The sequence below is a fragment of the Tachysurus vachellii genome, chromosome 7 (assembly GCF_030014155.1).
Source record: "Tachysurus vachellii isolate PV-2020 chromosome 7, HZAU_Pvac_v1, whole genome shotgun sequence".
Classification (NCBI taxonomy): Eukaryota; Metazoa; Chordata; class Actinopteri; order Siluriformes; family Bagridae; genus Tachysurus; species Tachysurus vachellii.
This window is the reverse complement of record NC_083466.1, coordinates 21044857-21063551: the sequence shown is the minus strand read 5'-3', so window position 1 is coordinate 21063551 and position 18695 is coordinate 21044857. Positions and strand designations below refer to the sequence as shown.

The 18695-nt window shown below is 39.2% G+C and overlaps 2 protein-coding genes across 2 annotated transcripts; both read left to right on the top strand.

Annotated features, from left to right (window-relative positions):
- The first annotated feature begins 2740 nt into the window (after positions 1-2740).
- LOC132848849 (butyrophilin subfamily 1 member A1-like) lies at positions 2741-9384 on the top strand. Its single transcript, XM_060874900.1, has 10 exons — positions 2741-2961; positions 3164-3514; positions 4395-4673; positions 4793-4900; positions 5129-5155; positions 5268-5294; positions 5620-5646; positions 5916-5942; positions 7978-8004; positions 8298-9384. The coding sequence occupies exons 1-10, from the start codon at positions 2904-2906 to the stop codon at positions 8825-8827; spliced, it is 1461 nt and encodes a 486-aa protein (XP_060730883.1). The 5' UTR covers positions 2741-2903; the 3' UTR covers positions 8828-9384.
- Positions 9385-10525: 1141 nt separating this feature from the next.
- On the top strand, positions 10526-18339 carry LOC132848841 (E3 ubiquitin-protein ligase TRIM39-like). Its single transcript, XM_060874885.1, has 7 exons — positions 10526-10648; positions 14355-14911; positions 15148-15243; positions 15414-15581; positions 15680-15830; positions 16790-16879; positions 17013-18339. Exons 2-7 carry the CDS (start codon positions 14357-14359, stop codon positions 17681-17683), a joined length of 1731 nt encoding a protein of 576 aa, XP_060730868.1. The 5' UTR covers positions 10526-10648; positions 14355-14356; the 3' UTR covers positions 17684-18339.
- The last annotated feature ends 356 nt before the right edge of the window (positions 18340-18695 follow it).

Here is an 18695-nt window from a genome sequence, read left to right as displayed (position 1 = left end):
AGACCACACTGGTACTAGTAAGGTGTACCTAATAAAGTGGCCAGTGAGTGTATATATAGTGTATAGTGTATAATAATGCATTAAAGCATTATATAAAACTATAAAACATTTGTACTGTATATATTAAGTATACCTCATCTGAAAAAAAGGAAATTATACTTTAAATTATAAAGTTTACAGACAAAATTCTCAAAACAGTTTTATCTGTTTTATCCTCAGAGCTTCAAAAGGAGAAGCAACATGCAGGTGGGAATAAATATTTTGTCTAAAAAATAAATGATAAATGATGTTTAAGTTCATGAATCTTAATAGCCAGTATCACCCTGATCAAATGTTATGACAAAGTTGATCTTGTTAGGTTGTCAGTCTGCTTTAACCCTCCTATTGTCCTCCTATACAAATTAGGAGTGCCGAGTCAACTTGACCTTGTCTGTTTTGACTGCTTATAAAAAAATGAAGTATATATGATAGGCATTTTTTTTCACCTTTTTAATCTAACTTGTTTCTGGATTCTGGAGGGTGGATCTGAGGTGTGAGAATCAGTACAAGGTTTTTTTGTGTGATTATGAGGAGGGTCTGGTCTCCTTTTATGTAAGTCCAGATCTCATATCTACTCTTTCACTGGTCAGTCTTTCACTGAGAAACTCTATCCATGCTTCAGTCCTTGTAATAATAGAAGAGGTAAAAATTCAGCACCACTGATCATCTCTGGTGTTAATGAATAAATATCTGTTTTCTATAACATTTTAAATGTTTTGTTTAATTTAATAAAATTTTGTAATTTTTCATATTGAGTTTAATGTTCAATTTGAAATGTAAAATAATTAATTTGTGTAAAATTTGATTTTAGAAAAAACAATATTTTTAATAAATTTTGTGGAAAGTATAACCATTAAGATTTAATGTAGATGTATTTTACAAGAGCTAAAGTCAATGTTATGTAACTGATCAGTGATGAAACTTACAATAAAACAATAAAATAACTTTTCAAATCTAGCCACAGTGGTTGCAAGCCAGTGATTTCACAACATACTTTCCAGAAGCCAACAATTCACTAAAAATGTTTTTATTGGTCTTATGAAGTATTCTAATTTTTTGAGATCGTGATTTGGTTGTTTTTTGTTGAATGTGAGCCAAAATCATCACAATTAAAAGAACCAAAGACTTAAACTACTTCAGTCTGTGTGTACTGTATGTAAAGCTAATACAACTAGATGTCTCAATCACTTTAATAGGAAACGCTTGATAGAAGCAGTCAGTGTGGTGTGGTGAAAAAGGAGGCTGAGGTATGACATTAGGGTCATCAGGTGGGCACCCTGCTTCATTGACGTTTCATGGATTGAAGCCAACAACGTCTCCAGGAGGCTCAATGGTGTACACAGAATCCCAGGTACACCCCCCATGCCATACCCTCTATCTCCCTGATGGACTCTGCATAGCACGGGTGTCCTTCTCCCTGAGTCAGGCCTACACCTGATCGCATACCATCTGTCCGTACCTTGCTGCCCAGATGGGGTCCTTACACATGATCCAGAGCCAATTACTGCTTTTTTCAGTCAGCACTTGACACTGATTTGATGGCCTGTTGGAGAGAGCGACCCTTCACCCCTATTTTTCTCAGAAAATTGTTGGTAGATGTTGCAACAAATCCCCTGCATCCCACCTCTACTGGGAAGATGCTGGTCTTCCAGTCATTTTGGGATGCTTCAACTTGCTTGAGATGCTTAATTCCACAACATATGCCATCTTTGTTGTTGGAGACCACAATACCAAGTTTGGCTATGTACTGTAACTATTTCTGGGAGAAACACAAGCTTCTTATCAAGGTCCACTTCCAATTTCCAATCCCCTGTTGACTTCTAATTTACTGAGATGCACCTTTATAAGAGTGTAGGTAGGAGTATGCAGGTAGAATACATTCTATATAGATGAGGCAATCTGATAGAGATTAGTGACTGCAAAGTTGTGGTAGGAGTGAATGTAGCCAGACAGCATCGAATAGTGATGTGTAAGATGTCTCTGGTGGTCAGGAAGAAGACGAGAGGAAAGATAGGAAAGAAGACCAAGTTGTGGAAGTTGAAAAAGGAAGAATGTCGTAAGAAATTCAGACAGAAGCTGAGACAGGCTTTGGTGCGATCCTTGCAGGCCCATTCTCTAAATTACAAGACTTGATGGATCTGCTGCTTAACATCTTGGTGTCAGATACAAAAGCACACCTTCAGAGGTCTTGTGGAGTCCATGCCTTGACAGGTCAGTACAGTTGTGGCAGCATGGTGTAGTCGAGTGCCGGTTTCAGAATGGCGGATGGATTTGGGAGATGATCTGCACTGTTACGGAATTGCTCTCAAGTGTTTTTAGTGTTGCAGTGAGGTAAGAGGGCCACAAGAGACGAGACACCTGAGCAGCACGGAGCTGCGCGCACGCAAGTTTAAGTAAAATCGCCGAAAAGAGAATAAAATAAAAGAATAAAATAATAGAAAAATAAATAGTTCTTTGAGTTCATCTCCACGTTCCAACCAAACAAGGGAAGTGTGACACACATAGGCCTACAGTCATAGTTTGTCCTCTATACTATCACCCTGTTTACTATCTTATGTAATTCAGTACATAATTGTGCTTATTTTATTATACTGTATGTTTCTTGCCTTCACACGCCTGTGCGTGTGTGTGTGTGTGTGTGTGTGAGAGAGAGAGAGAGAGAGAGAGATCAACCAGTTTAACTGGTTTCCCTACCTCTGGACAAAATGAAAGGACTGGTGAGATTTAAAACTCGAGTGTCATAAGAAATGTCTTTATTTAAGATATATTGCAGCACGTTGTATGATATACAAGTAAACTTAATGAGACAAATTAAAGAATGAAATTTAGTTTGTGAAACGGACTGTAGCAATTACAACACAGGGATGATGTTCCAGCGTGTGTCTCTGCTGTTTGTCGTCATCTTTATGGCCACTCAAGCAGGTAGAAATCAACCGTGTGTGTGTGTGTGTGTATTAATATTCAGCTTTATTAGTTTTTATGTATTTAAGCTACTCCACAGGACTGAGACATGTTCCTCTTGTATAAATAAAGCATAACATTCTTACCACATTTTTGTTTAATTACTACAGATACATGTATAATTATTGTGTGAGATATCCGTGATCTTTTTTCCACAATGCAGAGCGATTAAAGGTGGCTGGTCCAAAGGATCCTGTTGTTGCTGTAGCTGGTGAAGACCTGGTTCTTCCCTGTTTTATCAAACCCAGTGCCAGTGCAGTGGACATGAGAGTAGAGTGGTTCAGACTTGATGCAGAGCACTCATTAGTGCATCTCTATAAAGATCAGAAAGACAGCAACGAGAAGCAGGCTCAGTCCTACAAAGGAAGAGCATCACTATTTAAAGAGGAGCTACAGAAAGGCAACACTTCACTCAAACTTTCAGCTGTCCGACTCTCTGATGAAGGCGAATATAAGTGTTTTGTTGAGGACAAATCCTGGTATGATGACATCATTGTATACGTCATTGTTAAAAGTAAGAACTTTTTCTTTAAAGTTCCTTGAGAACACAGGGAGTAATTTGGAAGCAAGTTTGCTTTTCTTCTTATAAAAGTTTAAATGCATGAAAATGTATAATCTAATCTTTGCATTATAACTAAACATTTGTGGATAAAGTGTCATACAGCACTAGACCACAGGTTCCCATGCCTGATCCTCAGGTATCCTGCCCTGTACATTCTATTGCCTTTACTGACTTTAAATTAACATGAACAGACATACTGATATAACAGAGTTTATATGACATTGAACCAAACTAATGTCCTCAGACACAGTTGGGTCTTAGGATGCACGGTGTAATGATACATTGCCAGCCAAAGGTTCTTGAGCATGTGGAGTTATTTTGTGTTTCACAAAGATTTTTCACTATTTGCAATGAAATAAGGTTAATAATTAAAATTCAATCCTTTTTATTTTATCCACTTTATCTACTTTCTATTTCTACTGGGAATCTAATGAATGCATTACAGCAAGCTAGATACTTAACATTTTAGTTATACTTAACATTTATGGAAGGAGTTAGTCATACCTATGGTGTGTAACTGTCAGATTTCAGGATAGATGACTTTAGAATTTGTCTGAAAAAAGAAAGACTATTGAAGGAATAAATGTTTATAGCTTCAATATATACATGTTTTTTTAAAGAATGTGGTGTTCTTTCATTAAAAAAGAATTGAAAATGTGTTTATTGATTTTCTACAAAATACTGTATAACATGTAAGTTGTGAAATTACAGATTACAATGTTTACTCTGGGATAAATAAAAAAATTGTGTAGACATCTATTTCTTCAAAAACTGTCAAGTAGTTTCATCAGCATCTGGAGATACTATTTATTGTGCTTGTTGATTACTACAGTTTTAGGAAGCCACCCAGTAATAATGATGGAGAGTTTTGATAACTCAGGAGGGATTAATCTAGTGTGTGAGTCCAGAGGCTGGAACCCTGAACCTGATGTTCTGTGGCTGGACAGAGAAGGAGTCACTCTGACTGCTGAAGATACACAGATACACAGAGACACTGAGCTCTTCAGTGTGAAAAGCCGCATCACTGTTTATGATTATAGCGACTCTAACAGGTTTTACTGCAGACTTCAGCAACAACATCACATGCTGGAGACAGAGATTATCATCAATAGTAAGTGTCCATTTTCACCCTTTGCTTTTAAATCATTATTAATAATCCTTAACCATAAACATTTCTATTAACATCATGATGATTTAAGACTTCATATCTTTTAAATTGTTGTATTTCAGGTGACATGTTTGGGGCTTGGAAAATAGCTGTGATAAGTATTTTCCTTTTAGTGTTGTTAACTACAGCTGGATTTGTTTTAACAGTTGCATGTGCCTATCAAAAGACAGGTAATGTCTGTAATGATTCACACACCAAACAAAACGTTTTTATTATTGGTATATAAACTTCCATTAATTTTAAACCATCTGATTGAGATTTTAAAATATAATTATTTTAATTATTTTTATTTAAATTCTGTTTATTCATGCAGTGAAATGTGGTGAAAATTGTTTTTGCATTTTGTATGACATCATATAGATGCTTATAAAAATAAATTGTTGTTTTTCTGTTTTTAGCAATTCAGAGAACCCTGGAAAAGCAAGGTACAATTTCATGAACCTAACAACACACAGAAAGACCCGAGTTACATTGTTTAACACTCTGAAAGGCTAATTTTGCATTTGTATATTAACAGTTTTGTTTTGTATATTTCAGAAATACAAAGGAAAAGACTAGAGACTGGTAATAATGGAATCTGCCTAATTTTTTGAACTGACATTCCAAATCATTATAAAAATGAGAGTCTAAATATAAAATGAACTCTCCATAAATATAAAGCATGTCTAGAAATATTAAATAATCATGAATGTAATTTTCAGTTTTGAGTGTAATTTGTAAATTACTGATAAATGTTTTATTCACAATGAATTATGAGCAATTAGCTTTCATAGCAATGTGCCTTCCACAGTCAGAACATATGTGATTCTCAAATTTATATCAATTATTTACAAATTTTCTTCTGATTTTAAAATGATATATTGAAATATTTTATCATTTCTGTTTCCAGATTTGGAAATACAAAAACAATGTTCAGGTGATGATGGCTTTTTTTTTTTTTTTTTTTACATTATTCAGGACATAAAACCTCTAACTAATAATATTTATAGGTTAATAGTTTTAATAAAGAATATGGTTAAATTAGTTTGAGAAACTACGTTATTCATCATCAGGCATTACTCTAATGCACTGAAAACAAAAATCAAAACTTAAAAAATGTTAAACCTTTTTAACATTTTAATAAAAAAATCTATATTTTGATTTGTTTAATATCTGATTCTCATATTGTATTGTTTCTGTCTTCAGAGATTCAGATGAAACTACTAGCAGATGGTGAGTTTTTCTAAGCACAAAGTTTGTGCTTATAAATTTGTAGAATTCTACAACTCTACAAATTCTACAAATTCTACAACAATTTTCAGGTACAATAGAATGATGTCCCAGTATGTAACGTTACCACCTCACAGCTACAGGTTTCCTAGTTGGAACCTGAGCTCAGCTTATAGTTTTTCCCTGTATGTGTAAGATTCATTTGGCTTCTCCAATTTTCTCCAACCTTTCAAGAGCATGCTGCTAGGATTATTGGCTACAGTAAATTGCCCCTAGGTGTGCATGAGTCTGTGAATGTGGACATTTGTGTATGTTCTGTTCTGTTTGTATTCAAGCATCACACCTGATGTTCCTGGGGTAGGATTCAGATCCAGCAGTAGCCCTGACTAGGATCATCTGGTTATTAGAAATGAGCTAATTAATTTGGTCATGATAGTGGCTGGATAATGCAGATAGCCTGAGATAGCTTGAAAGTTTGTGAAATGTTTTTAATAAACATTTAAATATTGCAAACCTGAAACAATTTCATGTTAAAAAGTAAAAACTATATAAAAAAGTAAAAGTAAAAAAGTCCATGCTTTAATCATCCTTTAATAAAAGGATTTGTAATTCTTTATATTTGGCCTAAATTTCTTTTTATCATTTTTCAGTTAGATTGTCAATCAAGTTACTGGGCACAGAGTACAGAGTCCAGTTTTCTGTATGCATGCTTAAATTTCCATAACACAATTTCTTAGAGCATCACATTTAGGAGAGTTTCCCATGACTGTTAATCATAACTAGCAACACTGATTCAACATCTGTGCGTGTTTGGGCAAAAATAAAACCACTCAATATCATGCATATTAACACAAGTAAAATTGAAAGTGTGATATCTGATATTTTATAATAATATCTTTGTGTACAGCCATATATAAAAATACTATAATAAATCTTAAATGTAATTTGTTCTGTTCTGAGTCCTGTGTTATGTTTGTGTTTTAAGCTTTTAATTGCTTTATGTCAGTATGGCACAACACTGTAGTGCCAGTTATGGACTGTTCACCTACAGTGAGATTAACAAATGCAATAAGAGATTATTTGAATATATGTCACTGTATACAGTGTCATATGCAGCAACATATAGTTCTGCAATGTTCTTTTTTTGTGTGTGTAATGCAGTTCTAAAAATGTTTCATTTTCTCTCACCATTTATTGGAGACACTTGATCTACTCCACCATGTCGAACATTTTAAGCTTACTTATATTATTAGGTTTGCACATGTTTTTCAGAACTTCTGTTTAGGTTTGCAGAGGTTTGACTTCTGTCTTCTATTCAGGCCACATGGGCTGAGTTGTCCAATGCAAAACACATATTTTAAATAATTTATTAGTTGATTTGGAGGAAGGTTTGGCTCATCATCTTATTACAAGCGTTATCTATGGAGAAAGTGTGAAACTCCTGGCAAACCCAGCCAGGTTTAGAATGAGGTTTCTTGGGATTCTTGATCCCATCAGTTCTCAAAAAAAGCCCTAAATCACCAGCCACAATACCATCACAAGATCATATTAGGCAGTTGGTTTTTATATACAAATCCAATTTGTTACCAAACATTTATAGTGTGATTTGTCCAAAACACATAATGCTGAATTTTAAGAATAGAACTAGAAAGTATTTATTGTCATCTGGACAATAAAAAGAAATTGGAGAAATTGGAACAATGTTTGGTGAAGTTCAGGTGCTTTGGTGTGTGCATGTATGTGTGTGTGTGCGTGTATGCATGTATGTATGTGTGTGTGCGTGTATGTGTGTCTGTGTGTCTGTGTGTTTGTGTGTGTGTGTGTGTGTGTGTGTGTGTGGGCACGTTTGTCTGCATCTGTACATTCTATTGATTGGTTGAAATGTTGGTTTCTTGTTGGAATGCTTATTCTCTGCAATATTGTAAGATTACATTTAATACATTTAGATGTGTTAACTTAGTCATCTTAGTCTAATTTCACTTGAAACTTTTATCACTAAAGTATTGAACTTGACTAAAACTTCTGTTTCTGTTTTAAGAGTTTGAAAAGAAAATGAAGTATACAGGTAAGGATGCATTTTTAACCTTTATATCAGTTAAATATAAAAATATATCGCTTTATACCTTTATATGTAAGGACCACGAAATCAAGGAGAAGTAAGAAAAGAAAGAAAACTCTATTTGTGTGCATACTGTATATAGAGTGCCCCAAAAATAGTGCTGTAATGTATAAAATATATGAACAAATTAATACCCCCCCCTTTTTTTAACGAACAATTGCCACTAGTAGTCATATATTTTAGCATAGAAAAGCATGTTGTTGATTTATATGATTTACATCACATTCCATGTCTTTCAGTGGATGTGACTCTGGATCCTGACACAGCTCATCCCAAACTTATCCTGTCTGAAGATGGAAAACAAGTGACACATGAAGACAAGTGTCAGGATCTTAATGATACACCAGAGAGATTTGATTACAGCCCCTGTGTTCTGGGCCATCAGAATTTCTCCTCAGGGAGATTTTATTATAAGGTGCAGGTCAGCGGAAAAACTAGGTGGGATCTTGGAGTAGCCACACAGTCCATTAACAGGAAAGGGAAGATTACATTGAATCCTCAGAATGGATTCTGGGCTGTAGTACTGAGGAATGAGAATCAGTATCAGGCTTGTGCTGGTCCTGCTGTTCCCCTCACACTGAGAGAGAAGGTGGAGGTTGTGGGGGTGTTTGTGGATTATGAGGGGGGTCTGGTCTCCTTTTATGATGTGAAGTCCAGGTCTCATATCTACTCTTTTACTGGTCAGACTTTTACTGAGAAACTTTATCCATTTTTTAGCCCATGTAATAACAAAAAAGGACTAAATTCATCTCCACTGATTATCATGTGACCTGCACTTAAACTGAGCAATTTAGGCTTAAAGGGAGTTGCACATGAGGCAAATTGTGCCAGCTTGGTGCTGCAGAGTTTTTAAAGTACAGTAGCCTATAACCTTATCCAGTGAGTTGTTTTTTTTTTTTTTGCCCTGATCGCTCTCTTTGACACAGGAAAAAGTACAAAAGTTTAGATGTTGTTGTCTTTGTTTTAATCTTTATTAAATTCATCTTTTTTTATTAATCTGTGAATACTTCTCTGTGTGTGACCTATATTCCTTGGGATTTTTACTACCACTTGATTCTGTATTTCCAGTCTTTTTAATATTTTTCTTCAACTTAATGAACAAAACCTATGACCAATGGGAATTCACTGTTCAGAACACTAGCAACATCTGTTGACCAACAGCGAACATTTCTGAAAAATCAAAATAAGAAAACATACAACTGGATTCACATTAATGTTTTCAACACTGTGTAATATGTAATAGCATTAAGGAATTGGTATAGAATATGTAGCTTGATGCTTTACATTTTAATTATTTTATTATATCAGCTGTATGTAACAGTTATACTGCTCATGTTTTTATTAAATAAACTTCATTTGTTTTAATGAACACTGTAATGATTTTTCATGGGAACTTGTCATATGGAAGGGGTGGGGGTACATTTTTAGATGAACAACAATTGATCAGTGCATTGGTCAATATGGGTTGATTGAACAGCAATCCATCCAATCAGAATGAAGCTGCGAGGGCCCCAGAACAAAGACATAACTTTTACAGTACATGAAGTTTTAATGGTGCAAACTCAACTAAATAAAAATAAGAACCTGATAATAGGTTATGACAATGTAAAATTGTATTGTGTCCTGTTATTGAAATAAATATTGATAGTGTCTGAGGATGTGGTTGGTGCAAATTGTAGGCTAATATAATGCACTGTCTTCTAGCTAATTTAGTTGATTTGTAGGAAAACTTGATCAACGAATTTCCATCAAGTATCTTGTCTCTTCCTTCCCATTTCTGCACACTTGTTCCTCATGTTTCTGATTATCTTGTCTATTTATTTGATCCGCGTTGCCTTGTGCAGCGCGGAATCCTCTGTTGTCCTTGTCTGCCGTTGTCCTTGTCCTGTTTCGTGTTTCTTTTTTTAGTTAATAAACCCCGTTTTTGTTAAGCTGTCCTGCATTTGGGTCCGTTTTTATCCCGCGTTCGTGACAGTATTAAAGTCAAGAAACATTTTTCTGCACTCTGTGTCTGATTATTTCTTCAGTACTTTTCTTCCTGATTCCAACCTGAGAAATCCTATTAGAGATACAGACAGACAGACAGACAGACAGACAGACAGATAGGTAGAGAAAGACTAATTTCCTAAATATTAAGCGTAAATAAAAATCTAAAAGATTCTTAATTTTTTTTGGTTAAATATCATTCTTCAAATATGTGGCCATACCACTGTACAAGTCCCTACTAAATCATCAATATAGAATGATAATGTTTATAGTATTTTGTTCATTTCATCCTGTGATATGATTTGCAGCCTGAACTATATTCAGGACTGCCTTCACAGAAAATTAACAGCCTCTGAACAATCCGTTTCAAGAGTTTAATAGCATTTAGATACATATACTGTTTGTGTAGCTTTATTGATTACAAATATGGTTCCCTATTCCCGGAATAGGGAACCATAAAGATATGTTGTTCTGTTTTTAAAGAAACAAATGTGAAACTGATCTGATTTGTAAACAACTCTGTTTGGTTTCTTCGCCTAAACGTTTCTTTCAGTGCAGAAATTAATGCTGCATTTTAGGACCGCAAGCAAACAAATACACTGAGGTAAGTGATGGAAAAGGGAGAATTACAAAAGTATGCTACTTTTTGTACTGTTAGATGGATGAAATATTTCAACACATATGTCAAGTAAGCTAGGTTACAAGGCAGGGCCGGTTTAGGGTCAATTATCTTAGACACAAATCACAAATTGAGTAGTAGGTAATTAGTTGAAAAGTAGGTAAAATTTCAGTAAAAGTCAGTATGGACCTAGAGCCTGTAAGTGTATTGAACTGACAGTCGCATAGGTAAAAAACTATTTTGTGCCATGGGGACAGGGCTGTTTGTGTGAACTGATCATTGTACATTGGCTACAGTATAAGCTGCCCACCCACTCAGAAGTTAGAAATCATAGAGGTATTTTCTGTTATTTTTTGCTTTAGCTAAAATAAAAATATCTAACTTTGAGTGGGACGGCAAGAGTTTATACAAATTGTGGTAACTCTAGGTGTACTGGGCCTCCTTCCTGTATGCAGGTGTATGAATGCATTTTTCCCTTCAGTGCTTGCCGTAATTGGGTGAGTGCACATGCACACTGTGTGATTGTGTATCATTTGGCAGGTTAAGGGTGAAGGAACAGAAGAATTATTTTTCTTTTGACCAGGCATTTTTCGTAGCCAAAGTACCCTTTAAATGTTAAATAAAGTTCATGAACCCCTCCAAAAATGTGTATTACAACTATTCAAATGTTTTGCCTGTGATTTAATACTTTGGATATTTATTGCAGCTCTTGACATTTTATTTTATGAAATTTAAGTTTCAAGAAGTTCCCTTCCTTGAACCGCCACCTTATTGTGGTGGAGGGGTTTGAGTGCCTGAATGATCCTAGGAGCTATGTTGTCTGGGGCTTTCTGCCCCTGGTAGGGTCTCCCAAGGCAAACAGGTCCTGGGTGACGGGCCAGACAAAGAGCGGTTCAAAAACCTTTATGAGGAAAGTTAAAACAAGGTCTGTGACGTCGCCCGGTATGGCGCAACCGGGGCCCCACCCTGGAGCCAGGCCCGGGGTTGGGGCTTGCATGCGAGCGCCTGGTGGCCGGGTCTTACCCCATGGGGCCCGGCCGGGCTCAGCCCGAAGGAGTGACGTGGGGCCGATCTCCTGTGGGCCCACCACCTGCAGGAGAAACCGTAAGGGGCTGGTGCATTGTGGATTGGGTGGCAGTTAAAGGCGGGAGCCTCGGCGACCCAATCCCCGGACACGGAATCTGGCTCTAGGGACATGGAATGTCACCTCGCTGGGGGGGAAGGAGCCTGAGCTGGTGTGGGAGGTTGAGAGATACCGACTAGATATAGTTGGGCTCGCCTCCACGCACAGCTTGGGCTCTGGAACCCAACTCCTCGAGAGAGGCTGGGCCTTCTACTACTCTAGAGTTGCCCACGGTGAGAGGCGGCGGGCTGGTGTGGGCTTGCTCATAGCCCCCCAGCTCAGCAGCCATGTGTTGGAGTTTACCCCAGTGAACAAGAGGGTCATTTCCCTGCGCCTTCGGGTCGGGGAGAGGTCTCTCACTGTTATTTGTGCTTACGGGCCAAATGGCATTATAGAGTACCCGACCTACCCGGGAGGTTGGAGACATTGAGTCTGAGTGAACCATGTTCTCCACCTCCATTGTCGACGCGGCCGCGCGGAGCTGTGGCCGTAAGGTCTCCGGTGCCTGTCGTGGCGGCAATCCCCGAACCCGGTGGTGGACCCCGGAAGTAAGGGATGCCGTCAAGCTGAAGAAGGAGTCCTATCGAGCCTGGTTGGCTCAGGGGACTCCGGAGGCAGCTGATAGGTACCGGAGGGCCAAGCGAGCTTCAGCCCGGGTGGTTGCAGAGGCAAAAACTCGGGTCTGGGAGGAGTTCGGTGAGACCATGGAAAAGGACTATCGGTTTGCCCTCAAAGAAATTCTGGCAAACCGTCCGGCGCCTCAGGAGGGGGAAGCAGTGCCCTGCTCACACTGTTTATAGTGGGAGTGGGAATCTGCTGACTTCGACTGGGGACATTCTCGGACGGTGGAAGGAGTACTTCGAGGATCTCCTCAACCCCACCGACATGTCTTCCACTGAGGAAGCAGAGGCAGAGGGCTCAGTTGAGGACTCGTCGATCCCCCAAGCTGAGGTCACTGAGGTGGTTGAGAAGCTCCTCAGTGGCAAGGCACCGGGGGGGATGAGATCCGCCCTGAGTACCTCAAGTCTCTGGATGTTGTGGGGCTGTCTTGGTTGACACGCCTCTGCAACATCGCGTGGCGGTTGGGGACAGTTCCTCTGGACTGGCAGACTGGGGTGGTGGTCCCTCTGTTTAAGAAGGGGGACCGGAGGGTGTGTTCCAACTATAGGGGATCACACTCCTCAGCCTCCCCGGAAAAGTCTATGCCAGGGTACTGGAGAGGAGAATCCGGCCGATAGTCGAACCTCGGATTCAGGAGGAACAATGCGGGTTTCGTCCTGGTCGTGGAACACTGGACCATCTCTATACCCTCACCAGGTTGCTGGAGGGTTCATGGGAGTTTGCCCAACCAGTCTACATGTGCTTTGTGGATCTGGAGAAGGCATTCGACCAGCACCTCCAAGTCCGAGGCCATGGTTCTCAGCCGGAAAAGGGTGGATTGCCTCTTTCAGGTTGGTGGAGAGCTCCTGCCTCAAGTGGAGGAGTTTAAGTATCTTGGGGTCTTGTTCAGGAGTGCAGGAAGAATGGAGTGGGAGATCGACAGGCGGATCGGTGTATCTTCTGCAGTGATGCAGTCGATATACCGGTCTGTTGTGGTGAAGAAAGAGCTGAGCCGCAAGGCGAAGCTCTCCATTTACCAGTCGATCTACGTTCCTACCCTCACCTATGGTCATGAGCTTTGGGTCAAGACCGAAAGGACAAGATCCCGGATACAGGTGGCTGAAATGAGTTTCCATCGCAGGGTGGCTGGGCACTCCCTTAGAGATAGGGTGAGGAGCTCGGTCACTCAGGAGGAGCTCAGAGTAGAGCCGCTGCTCCTCCACATCGAGAGGAGTCAGCTGAGGTGGCTCGGGCATCTGTTCCGGATGCCTCCTGGAGGCCTCCATGGGGAGGTGTTCCGGGCATGTCCAACAGGGAGGAGGCCCCAGGGAAGACCTAGGACACGCTGGAGGGACTATGTCTCTCGGCTGGCCTGGGAACGCCTCGGGATTCCCCCGGAAGTGCTGGAGGAAGTGTCTGGGGAGAGGGAAGTCTGGGTGTCCCTGCTTAGACTGCTGCCCCGCTACCCAGACCCGGATAAGCGGTAGAAGATGGATGGATGGATGGATGGAGGAACAAGTACATCAAAGGGACAGCTCATGTTGGACGTTTGGGGGACAAAGTTAGGGAGGCCAGATTAAGATGGTTTGGACATGTTCAGAAGAGGGACAGTGAGTATATTGGTAGGAGAATGTTGGACATGGAGCTGCCAGGCAGGAGGCAAAGAGGAAGGCCAAAGAGGATGTATATGGATGTAATTAATGAGGATATGAAGCTAGTGGGTGCAAGTGTTGAGGATGCAGAAGATAGGGATAGTTGGAGAGAGATGATTCTCTGTGACGACCCCTGAAGGGAAAAGCCGAAATAATAATAATAATAATAATAATAATAATAATAATAATAATAATAATAATAATAATAATAATTGATGTAGAAGTAAAGAAAAACAAATCAGCAAAGCTTCATACATGATAAGAATTACACAAATATAGACTGTCTAATGTTCTTTCTGTTTTTCTATCTTTCCAGTCATGGCTTCCTACAGCAGTCTCCTGTCTGAAGATCAGCTGCTGTGTTCCATCTGTCTGGATGTGTTCACTGATCCAGTCACCACTCCATGTGGACACAACTTCTGTAACAGCTGCCTTACACAGTACTGGGACAAGAGTCAACACTGTCACTGTCCATTATGTAAAGAGAAATTCACCAAGAGACCTGAACTGAAGATTAATACAACACTGAGAGATGTTGCAGATCACTTCAAGAAGAAAAGTGGTTCTGACAAACCTGAGGTTCTGTGTGATGCCTGCAGTGGAGAGAAGCTGAAGGCCCTGAAATCCTGTCTGGATTGTGGTGCTAGTTTGTGTAAAACCCATTTAGAATTTCATAATAATATACCCAAACATAAGAAGCACAAACTAATAAACCCTGTGGAGAATCTGGAGGACTACATATGCCAGAAACATGAGAGAGCTCTGGAGCTGTTCTGTAGAGATGATCAGACGTGTGTGTGTCAGTTCTGTACTGAGACAGACCACAAGAATCACAACACTGTTCCTATAGAGGAGGCAAATGATGAATTGAAGGTGATGTTTTTAATGCTCAGTTACTGTATTACTATGTAAGATATTGTCATGAGGGTAAGACACCCTTCTTTCCTGACTATATAATGGAATCTGTTGTGTTTCTTTGTTGTCACCTGAGGTTTTCTGTTTGGAAAGGACTACACACTTGTTATTTAGTCCCTGATAAACAAGAAAAATCTAGGACTATTCATTTGGGCTGAACACTAAAATGCCTATACAATTATTTCTGTTTACAGGCTTGCTTGATGAAAACTCAAACAAAAGTACAACAAATGATCCAGAATAGGTTAGAGAAGACTGAAGAGATTGAGCGTTCGCTGCAGATCAACAAAGTGGGTCTTCAAAACCTTTTTTTGTTTGTGTTTATGCCTAACTTATTATTTTGAGAAAGCTGCTGCTAGAGAGAATAGCTATTCAACATGATCTCTTTCAGTAGAAAAGCACAGAGGAAGAGATTTCACAAGGTGTTGAAGTCTTCACTGCTCTGATTAACTCCATTTAGAATAGTCAGGCTGAGCTGCTGGAGGTGATGGAGGAGAAGCAGAAAGCAGCAGAGAGGCAGGCTGAAGGACTCATTAAAGAGCTGAAGCAGGAAATCAGTGTGCTAAAGAGGAGAGCCACTGAGCTGGAGCAGCTCTCACACACTGAGGAGCAACTCCACCTCCAACAGGTCAGTGTTCCTCTCTCTCTGCTCACTGACAATGCAGAACATCACAGAACAACACTCACCATGCTGAGGGATTTCTCCTCTCTCCTGCTCTACTGTAGATTTACTCCTCCATGTGCAGCCCTCCACACACCAAGAACTGGACTGGGATCAGCATTAACACTTATCTGAGTAGGAAGACCCTGAGAAAATCTCTGTCTGATCTTCACAAAGAGCTCAACAATGAAATGAATAAAGAAAAGCAAAAATTAAGTAAGTTAATACTGTTGATATAAGTTTCATAAAGTAATAATAATTACTGGCAATTTGAGCCAATCTGGCCCTTTTCCTCTGACCTCTCTTATCATCAGATCTTTCCATCCACAGAACTGTAACTCATTCTGTCTATTTTGTTTTTTGGGTAAACATTCTGGGTAAACAAGAACTGTGGTGAGTGAATATCCCAGATCAGCAGCATCTGGTACCAAACAGCTAATTTACAGAGTTTGCATTTTCTCTTTATTCTGATGTTTAATTTAAACATTAACTGAAGCTCATGATCTGTATTTACATGATGGATTGCACTGCTGTCACATAATTGGCTGATTAGATCCAGAAACAATCAGGTGTATAGATGTCTTAATAAAGTCGATCTTTTAAGCTACTTGTCATTTCAATATAATGCAGTACATCACATCAGGTAATATAATTAGCTGACTTCACAAAAGAATGAAGTCATATACATTTATATGTATTCATATCTAAATCTAAAGCAGGATTTTTTTTTAAATAAAGACTAAAACTTTTTTTATTTATTTAAGGCATCAGTTTATTATTGTGGGGGGGCACGGTGGCTTAGTGGTTAGCACGTTTGCCTCACACCTCCAGGGTTGGAGGTTCGATTCCTGCCTCCACCTTGTGTGTGTGGAGTTTCCTCAGGGTACTCTGGTTTCTTCCCCCGGTCCAAAGACATGCATGGTAGGTTGATTGGCATCTCTGGAAAAATTGTCCATAGTGTGTGAGTGCGTGAGTCAATGAGAGTGTGTGTGTGCCCTGCGATGGGTTGGCACCCCGTCCAGGGTGTATCCTGCCTTGATGCCCAATGACGCCTGAGATTGTCACAGGCTCCCCGTGACCCGAGGTAGTTCGGATAAGCGGTAGAAAATGAGTGAGAGTGAGTGAGTGAGTTTATTATTGTTCTAATGTTAACTGAGACTTTTGTGATATTGCAGATTTATACTGGATACTGCTGTTTCTTGTACTGCTACTAGTGCCTGTCCTCATATCAGCGACTAAAGCATTCTGGATTCGGGTTTATGCAGGTATTTAATTACATGGATAGATTTATGTACATACTGTATTAGCTAAACTATTAGAATTACACTGTGGATCATTTTCATGCCTTATTTAAGTCTGTAACATATTTGTATCAGTATCTGTGTTTATAATTTACAGTGGATGTAACACTGGATCCTGATACAGCATATCCGTATCTCATCTTGTCTGAGGACGGAAAACAAGTGAGGACCGGACAACACTCGTGGAAAATTGTCCCATACAGCCAAAAAAGATTTATTTACGATCCATATGTTTTAGCAAAACAGGGTTTTAACTCTGGGAGATTTTATTATGAGGTGCAGATCAGGGGGAAAACTGAGTGGGATTTAGGAGTAGCCAGAGTGTCTATTAGCAGGCACTGGGAGTTTTTTCCGAAGCACAATGATAGGACCTGCGCTATGATTAAAAGGAATGGCAAGGATTACCAGGCTTGTGCTGGCTCATGTGTCGGCCTGCCTCGGGGAGAGGAAGTGGAGGTGGTGGGTGTGTTTGTGGATTATGAGGAGGGTTTGGTCTCCTTTTATGATGCTAAGGCCAGGTCTCTTATCTACTCTATAACTGGTCAGTCTTTCACTGAGAAACTCTATCCATTCTTCAGTCCAGGTTTAAATTTCAACTATGAAAACTCAGCACCAATGATCATCTCTGAAGTACATGAGTACTTGATTTTACTGAGACAATTTTTCTCCAATGCAACAAAATGGCAATGGCTTCAAAGCCCATGTTTGTTTGGATTTGTGTTAATAACTTTTTTTTTCCGCCTGTTCAAAAGCATGTGGAAGCTGTAGATAACAAAGGTTGACAGTTTCTCTCTCTCTGCATTGAAAAATTGAATGCAGTGCCTGTGCTGGAATCTGCTAGTACCAGAGAAGTGCATTGGTGTATTTTTGCAAAACAGTGTGTTAATGGATTTTCTACAGATAACTAGCTGTATAGTGCTTAGTATTTACTTATTGTTTGGGGCTTTCTTTTTACAGAAAGCAGCCAATTAGTTTTGTACCAGTTAGTAAACAGTTAGATGTGTCTTTGATATGCAGCAGGATCACAGTAATGTTAGTCCATTTATGAATTCATAACCATAAGAGAGAGAGAGATTATTATACATATGTGAAAAAGAACATGTAGTGTAATAAAACTAAAAACTAAAATTTTTGATAGAAACAAGAGCTAAGAGCAGGATAATCAAACACAGAATGCTGCCGTTACTTTATACTATCAGCTCATGTTTCAGGCCCAATTATCCCAATTATAAAATACATCACAATCCTCTGTAACTGATAATATATTCTACCTGCTTATTCCATTTACCTGCCAACTACACAAACTTTAAACTGGACTGACTTGCTGCATTTTGTGTATTAAGGCCAAACCCTTGATAAGATGTTTTCATACCTGTAGTGATGTATCTCAGGGGCGCCCCGAGGGGTGGCCAGTGGTGGCCACGGCCACCCCTGTATAAACTCTGGCCACCCCTAGTATGAATTTGAATTTGAATGCATAATGAAAATTCACAATAGTTCATGAAGTGATAAATAAATAAATAAAATGAAGCACACACTGCAGCCACCAAAATGTCATATTGTTACATTAACCAGAAACAAAACTAAACAAGTATAACACACACTACACTGATTTTTTTTTTTTGGTGCCACCCCAAGATTTGTTGCGGCCTCCTCTGGCCACCCCTATAAAACGTTTCTGGGGGCACCACTGATGTATCTGTGTGTGTATATATATATGTTACTACTAAAAGCTAAAACTCCTTTACTCCAAAGGTCTGTTTCGCACCACAAACTCTGA

Excerpts from the sequence above, each read along its gene's own strand:
- LOC132848849 (XM_060874900.1), top strand. The coding sequence starts at position 2,904 with ATGATGTTCCAGCGTGTGTCTCTGCTGTTTGTCGTCATCTTTATGGCC. Across the intron at positions 4,674-4,792 it reads GACAGAGATTATCATCAATA|GTGACATGTTTGGGGCTTGG; the intron begins GTAAGTGTCCAT and ends GTTGTATTTCAG. Across the intron at positions 5,943-7,977 it reads GATGAAACTACTAGCAGATG|AGTTTGAAAAGAAAATGAAG; the intron begins GTGAGTTTTTCT and ends TTCTGTTTTAAG.
- LOC132848841 (XM_060874885.1), top strand. The coding sequence starts at position 14,357 with ATGGCTTCCTACAGCAGTCTCCTGTCTGAAGATCAGCTGCTGTGTTCC. Across the intron at positions 15,244-15,413 it reads GTTCGCTGCAGATCAACAAA|AATAGTCAGGCTGAGCTGCT; the intron begins GTGGGTCTTCAA and ends AACTCCATTTAG. Across the intron at positions 15,831-16,789 it reads TAAAGAAAAGCAAAAATTAA|ATTTATACTGGATACTGCTG; the intron begins GTAAGTTAATAC and ends GTGATATTGCAG.